General features: G+C 48.8%; 1 protein-coding gene across 1 annotated transcript in view; it reads left to right on the plus strand.

Annotated features, from left to right (window-relative positions):
* BORCS5 (BLOC-1 related complex subunit 5) overlaps positions 1 to 2,659 on the plus strand; it is a 65,092-nt gene extending 62,433 nt beyond the window's left edge. The window contains exon 4 of the mRNA XM_088537376.1: positions 2,425 to 2,659. Coding sequence (XP_088393502.1) covers positions 2,425 to 2,655 — 231 coding nt within the window. The 3' untranslated portion in view covers positions 2,656 to 2,659. The remainder of the gene's footprint in view (positions 1 to 2,424) is intronic.
* The last annotated feature ends 4,743 nt before the right edge of the window (positions 2,660 to 7,402 follow it).

A 7,402-nucleotide genomic window follows, 5' to 3' on the forward strand; every position in this document is an offset into this window, starting at 1 on the left:
CAGACACTGTGAATTTATCCAAAAGTAGCCAAGAGCTTGGAAGGCCACTCTGCGTTTCTTTTTCCTTTTGCAGGTCACCGTCTCTGGGTTCTTCTCCTAGGTGGGCATTACTCATGTTCACACGTGTTTGCGAGGAGCCTAAGAGTCAACAAATAGGCAGGATTGATGCTGAGAGAATAGGGATGGAAATTTGTTGTTGTTATTGTTATTTCAGAGCTGGGTAGATAAAAGATTTGCCTCTTGCATAGAAGTGAGAGGCCATGCGAAAAAACCTGTCAGTAGAAGAAAACTTTAAAACCAGGGCAGACTTGTGCTTCAGTCCCTGTTCTGTTGTGCTCCATGAGGCATGCTGACTTTTGAAGGGACTCCAGCTGCTGTCTCTCATTAGGTAGGATGTTTTTAGGTACTGGATTGAATTTACTTCCATCCTGTGCAGACCTGATGGTGGTCTGCTTTCACACAGTCTAATTTGCAGAGCTAGTGCCAAACTACTAAATTATTAAGCTAGGTTTTTAATAGAAACCCCTATGTAAGCTTAAATTGTTTCCACTCTATTTGGAGTTTCCTGTTCCAATGGTTTTTATTTTGTTCCATGCCTGAAAGTGTAGAAGGAGGAATTCACAGGAAAGCACAGAGGCCAAAGGGAAGATTTCAGCCTGAAAGAACAGAAAATCTAGAAGAAATAAAAGGTTAATTGATCCTGTATCCACCTCTGATGGAGGTGATGGAAAAAATAACTTCCTAATCCCCATGTCAGTTCAGCAGAAACTTGGGTATTTGTTTTTAATGCAGTTTGAAACATACATTTCTCAATAAAGCATTTTCTTAATGACTGTTTTTGCATTTACCCCTTCCTCGGAGCCGGAAAGAGAGGCCAGCCCCCCCATTTCTCTCTGGGTGTTGCTGTCCTGCTGGTGACAGCGATGGGGTTTCACCCCACAGCGTGGAAGCTCTTAGCCTCCCCTGAGGGAAGCCCCTTGCCCTTCGCCTTTCCAGGGAATCCTCTCCTAATACAGACCCCAGCCACTGAGCACTGGGCCACGATTACACGTGCGCATGTGCACTGTGTGTAAAAGTGTGCAATGACATCGGGTCAGCGTGCTCTGCTGTTTTAAGTCCCTGATGATAGATGCTGTCACCTCCCCAAGCCACCAAATGGGTTGACTCTGCTAGTGAGTTAAAACCAGTGATGCTGGTGGGACCCGTGCTTTCTTTTTCTGAGGACCTGATGGGGGGCTGCTTCGTGACAAACCTTCTTCCTCTGGTATGGTGAGTGATGGGAGAGATGTGGAAACATGCTGAGGAATACAAGAGGTAGAGGGCTAAAACTACCCAACATGTGGTTTCTCCCCTTCCCTTGGCTGCTGCTTCCCTGGGCACATGCTGGGTCACCACTGTTGCCGAAGTGAGAGTTGGTCCCCAGCGCTCATCCTGCCTTGGCTGAGGAGAATCTCCTGTTTCACTAGCACCGTGTGCTTGGAGTCAGACATGCGCCTGCAACTCTGAAATACCAGGGCTTGAATAGCCAACAGAACTGTAGCAACTGGGTTTTAGGTGTTTTTTCTTTTTTTTACAGAGTGCTATGAGTGAAAAGGTGTATGGTTGATCTTCCAATGTGCAGAACAGTTTAAGCAATAATGACTGAGCTTGTTTTGGGTGAAGTATTAAGGGATCAGATGAACTCCTCGAATATACAGATACAGCAGAAGAGAAAGTTAGACTGTGAATTACAAAAGTTATCCTCACAGCTTGGTGGCAGAAATGGCAGGAATGGCAGGAACTGCAGTTCCTGTGATTGTAATAGTGCTCCGGCCGTGTTTTGCTACTTACCATGTTTAATTGTATGACTGATTTACTTAATGTTTCTCCTGGGGTCACTCATAACACTTTTATTTTTAGGATTCAGGGAAATTAGGGACACTAGTAACGTATTGTGGTTTTTCAAGGCAGGCATTTCCCAGACGAGGAAGGCAGTAACACCAGGAACTTAGCTGCCATGTAACCTGGCTAAGCCAGTGAAATTAGCCCTGGCAAGTAAGGTGGAATTTAATGCTTTCAGGTGAACAATCTCCACTGAAAATGTACAGCTTTAGGGAGAAGGCACCATTTCACTGAGTTCGGATATTCTTATGGTTTATTAGGATATCCCTGCCAGTGCTTGTTGGCACTAACCCCTGTAAATAAAGAATTAGTAGGTCAATACTAAGTGTACGGGTGTAGAGCTAGGTGGTCATGCACCCTCCACGTCAAACAGCTATGAATTATGCCGTTTCATGTTCAGGACCAACTGGTCATGGGCCAGCAGAGGGGTTCCTGTGGGCTGCTAGCATGCTTCATGGAAATTTGTAGGAAAGATATTGTGCTGAAAGGCTTGTGGTAACAGTTGGCCTAACACAGCTCGCTCCGTTTGTTGTTTTTAAACAGATGGATCTCTCTGTGGAAACTCTGTACAGCTTCATGCAGGAGCGCCAGAAGAGGTATGCCAAGTATGCGGAGCAGATCCAGAAGGTCAACGAGATGTCTGCCATCCTGCGCCGCATCCAGATGGGCATCGATCAGACCGTGCCGCTCATGGAGCGGCTGAACAGCATGCTGCCAGAGAGCGAGCGGCTGGAGCCCTTCAGCATGAAACCTGAACGGGAGCTGAAGGCCTAGCCGAGCCAGCAGACCTCGCTGCCCGCGCTCGAGTGCTCCGCACGGACTGGCTTCCCGCGCGCGCCGCGCAGATGTTGGGCGCACGCAGCCTGACTCCTCGCCAGGGCGCCAGAGCAGGAGCGGCGTCAGCTGCCAGGGCTGCGCAGCCGGGAATCCAGGAGCTCCCTCGTGCCGACGCTTGGAGGAGGAAGCTGAGCGCTCTTGCGTCTCCCTCCTCCTGCCCCGCTGTCTCCTTCACCGTTACCACCGCCTGTGCTGAAACAGTTGTCTCATTCCTCAAACTAGATCAGGTTTTGCAGAGGAGGGGTTCTTTCATCTGATCTTTTGACTAGAAAAACGCAGAGGGATTACGGGTGTGACGAGCCCTCTTGCATGTTTTCTGTGCCAGCGGGGTTTAGACAATTAGGTGGCTGGCAGATATTTCTGAGATCTCCTGGCCTTGGAAATATGCACATTTTATGGGTGGCAGGGTGACAGCCAGGAACTGGCTTATTAAAATCTGCCTATTATCATAATTAACATGGTTTGCATGGCAGAGTTTTGGCATCTCCTTCCTCGAGGCTCCTGGTTTTATGGGCTCACTAATTTATGAGGCTGTAAATGAATAACTGTTCCAAATACGTATGTCTGCTGCTGTTAAGCGGGCCTTGGAGCTTCTCTCTCCCCTGGCCCGGGAACGGCCCCGTCCCTGGGAGCAGCGGTGTCCCTCGCCTCACAGCAGTTCACACAGGCCCTGGCACTAGCTGTTCACTTTGTCCCCCAAAAGTGGGTTGGAGGTGTTTCTTTCAGGGTGCTTCAGTTTGCTCAGTACTGTCTTCTATACAGAGGGGTGCAGTTGTTTCCTTAGCTCCCCGTGTGCGGAGTTGGAGACTTGAAGCTCTTTGGGCTCAGTGTGTTGGCCTTGCTGCTGCCACGCTGAGAGTTTGCTTGAGCACCATGTTTGATGACTGAAACCCTTTGGCCTTGTGCTGAGCAAATTGCTCCAAAAGCAGCAGGATGTTCTTGCGTTATTGCAAGCAGAGGGCCTGTTGGAAGGCAGGCAGCCCATTTGCATGGCCAGGGCCTTGGCAAACTCTTATGCTGCCAGGTCTGTCCCTGCTCTACTAACTCTGAGTAACTTGCAGCACCTCCCTGAGGCTTGGTTTCTGCCTGTGTAAAACGGGGTATTTTACACAGTGTTGTAAAATATTCACAGATCTAGAAATGAAGTGTTTATCAGCCCATGCTGCCATTGTGTGGCAGTTCTTGTCCCTGGCAGAAAGAAGCCAAAAGTGAGGAGCCTCGGGCTCATTGGGTCAAGCAGAGGCTCACATGTATTCGTTAATCATAGGGTCCTGCTGCTGGCTGATGTGGCTGAAGTGCACCCCTGGGCTTCCCTTCGTGAGGCAGATGTTGCCATGGCCTGGGCCCGCCGTGGTCATGCGGCCCTGCTGGAAGGATGGCTGTGTCACCCGCCTGCCAGCACAGTGCAAGGCTAGATGATTTGCCAAAGATGACTTGCTCGAATACCTCCTAGGACCTGTGTTTGCTCAGTGAGAGGTCGTCTCTGAGCACTTGGAGATAACAGCACTGTAGCATTTTGGTCATGTTGGCTGGTGCCTGGTGGCAGGTAGTGACAGGCACCTCTGTTTCACTGCGTTACTGAAGGCTGGGTAGCCGAGATGATAGATAGATTGAGTTTTATTATGCAAATTGCAGCCCACTTTTAAGTTTGTATTTATTTGCAGTGTAGCAGCGACTGGATTTTGGGACCCTCTGAATATGAATCCCTCAGAAATGAAGCCTTTGGGAGGATTTCTGGGAAGGAACAACCCAGTACTTCAGATACAGTAAAGCCCAGAGCAGGAGACCTTCTAGCAAAAGCAGCAGAATAGGCCTACTTCTCCGCTGTTGTCCACCCTGGAGTTGCGACTATGTTCGTGCGTATGTTTGCGTATCCTTATGTTGTATAGGACATAGCACTGTGCAAATCAGATTTCCATCCCTGCTTATGTATTTCACACTTGTTTTGTAAGCAGGTCTCAAGCTTGTGTAAGACTTACAAACTCATGAAAACCTAGTTTAATACTGTTGAGACAAAATCACTGCAGTGTGTATGACCATGCTGTAAGGCTTCCTGTTATCTGCCATGAAATACTCCTCTGCCCCTTGCCATCAGACACACTAGAATATTTGGTGACTTTAAATAGCTGCTGGAGGCATTTCTGTCCTTCTCTTCCAGATTGTGCTGTCTGGAAATTTAGAACGTGCAACACGCAGCCATCGATCTCTGTCAAATGTGATAATAGATACCCCGTGCCCCACAGTGCTGGAAGCTTTTCTTAGTGGGACGATCCTGATATTGGATCTTGAGGCATGGTTTAGGTTGCAGATGCTCGCTCCTGCAAAGCCCAAGGCATTTGGCCTCCTAATATTAAGTGTCAGATCAAAGCATTGCTCCTTGCAGTGCTAATGAGGGTAAGGGAATAATACTACCCTATCTATCTATCTATCTGAAATGTGCAGGACTAGGGCTACAAATCAGGTCCTTCCTTATATATAATGAAACACCTAGACTTGGGCTGATAATGTGAAAAAAAAAGTGCATGTTCCTTTAAACTTCTGGAGTCTGGGCATCCCACCTGGAGCTATCTGAACAGCGAGGCTAAGCTGTCAAAAAAATGGAGAGCTAAACTAGGTATCATCAGCGCTGAAACTTGAAGACAGCCTCTTCCAAAGTGCACAGCCACCTACTTTGGTTCAGCAGGTGATACAAACTCTCTGTGTCCTGTAACATGATGAACCCTCTAGTTCTCATCCTTTCTCAAATGATGGTTTACAGTTTTATTTAATCTTGGTTACAAGCTTTATTACCTCTGGCCCGCTTGCCGAGGGCGAGTGCTTCCCGCTGCGTGTGTTGCTGAGCTGCAGTTCCCTTGCTTGGCAGCTGCGCGCTCGCCTTGCTCCGCGTGCCAGCCCGCGGACACCTCTTGGCTGCGGGCGATGCCCGAGCTGAGGCTGTTGCTTGGCTCCCTTTCACACAGCCTAGCACGAGATTTGTGGAGTGAGGGAGGAGATTTTCCTTTCCAAGCAGACACTGTTGGAGAAGGCCTTGGGTTTCTCCCTCTCTCGTGAACACACTATCCATCAGCCAGAAGGACGGCTTGCTAAGAACAGAGAATGCCCAGGTAGGGCTCAGTGAAAAGAACTGCTTCTGCCCTTTTTTTTGCTTTGTGACATGGAAACTAAATCTGGCATAGGAGTGCAGAAGAGGCTTCCTAATAGGGAATGTGCTTGAAGGGCTGGGGAACAAGGTGAGTCCCCAGGGCTGTTCTTTCTCAGTGGCCCAAGCTGCTCTGGTGCTCTGTAGTTCTTGCTTGTGCCCTTCTCCTTTGTGCTGCCTCTGGGGCTCTGCTGCACTCTATGCTGGGTGGTCACACTTTTTTGGCTTGTTGCTTTCTTGTTTTGTTTTGTAATTTAGTGTTTTGATGTGGTGCTAAAGTGCCAGCCTTGCTGCAGGTCAATTTCTGTGAAGATCTAGTGGTGGGACAAAAAGGACTTTCTTGAATATATGCATTTTGAATTCATTGTATTTAAATATTTTTAAATATACTTTCCTCTCCCGTAAGCTTCTATGCAAAAGGAATCAAGGTGTGCATTTTCACACTGCATGAACCAGCCTCCTCCGTTTTTTGTAACCAGCCTGCGTCCCCGCGAGGTGCTGCTCTGACTTGCCTCTCGTCCTGCACTGCGGGAGCAGGTACTGGTGACTGAGCACTCCTTGCGGTCTGGGTTATCGGCCTGTTCACACCCTGGCCCTGCTTTCAGCTGCACGTACTGTATGTTCCACATCTCCACCATTAAATGGCTGATAATGCTCTTTTCCAAGCTCCACTGAAAGCCATGCTCGTGCTTCATTTATGGCACACCACTTCTTCTTGTCATTTCTATAGACCTGTAGATACTTAAAGGTGGTTGGCTTGTTTTCTCCCTGTCAGCTCCTAGTTGTGGCTTTTAGAGTATGTGAGGTCATAACGGCTTCCCTCCTTTGGACACAGCTATAGCGAATCTATCTTTGTGCTCGGGGAAGGCCTGTCTCAGGTCCTCTGGGCCTGCCTTTTCTTGTGACTGCAGGAAAACGTGTGTCCCAGCATGAAATTACTAAACATTGGGTTTTTTTTGGATGCAGGCCCGATTCTGGTTGGTACCCCTGTTCAGTTTGCTTACAATAAAAAATGTGCGCAGTGATGCTGGTGGCCTCGCCAGCGGCAGCGTGGGACCTGCGCTCAGTTGGCTGCTGCTCTTTGCTCTGCTTGTCACCTCCTGGCCATAACGAAGGCGAAGAGAGAAAACACGGCCAGCAAAACCAGTGAGCTGTGGGGAGGAGCTGCAGCTGGGGCGGGCGTCGCAGCAGGAGAGCGAGCATGAGGATGCAGAGGGCGGTGTTGGAACAGGGGCTGCACTGAGTGGACGCTGGTGGTAGTTGAGCTGTGTCAGCCAACCGAGAAGGCCATGGGCTCCCCCTCTGCAAATACCTTCTGGGGTTAGTGCTGCTTAGCTAGTCTGGCCTTCCAATAAAACGAACAAAAATGAACAAACAAACAAAATCAAACAAACCCTGCCTTGCAAGAATGAGCAATGAGCTGGGAAAAGGCTTGTTCTGTCTAATAATGTGACAGCCTTTTTTCATTTTTTTGTGGCTGCTCCCACCGATCCTCTGCACATCACTGGACAGGGCTGGTTGCATTTTGGCCAGATCTGGACTTCT

Source organism: Tinamus guttatus, unplaced genomic scaffold, assembly GCF_059628265.1.
Source record: "Tinamus guttatus ecotype Peru unplaced genomic scaffold, ASM5962826v1 Tinamus_guttatus_pri_ptg000749l, whole genome shotgun sequence".
Classification (NCBI taxonomy): Eukaryota; Metazoa; Chordata; class Aves; order Tinamiformes; family Tinamidae; genus Tinamus; species Tinamus guttatus.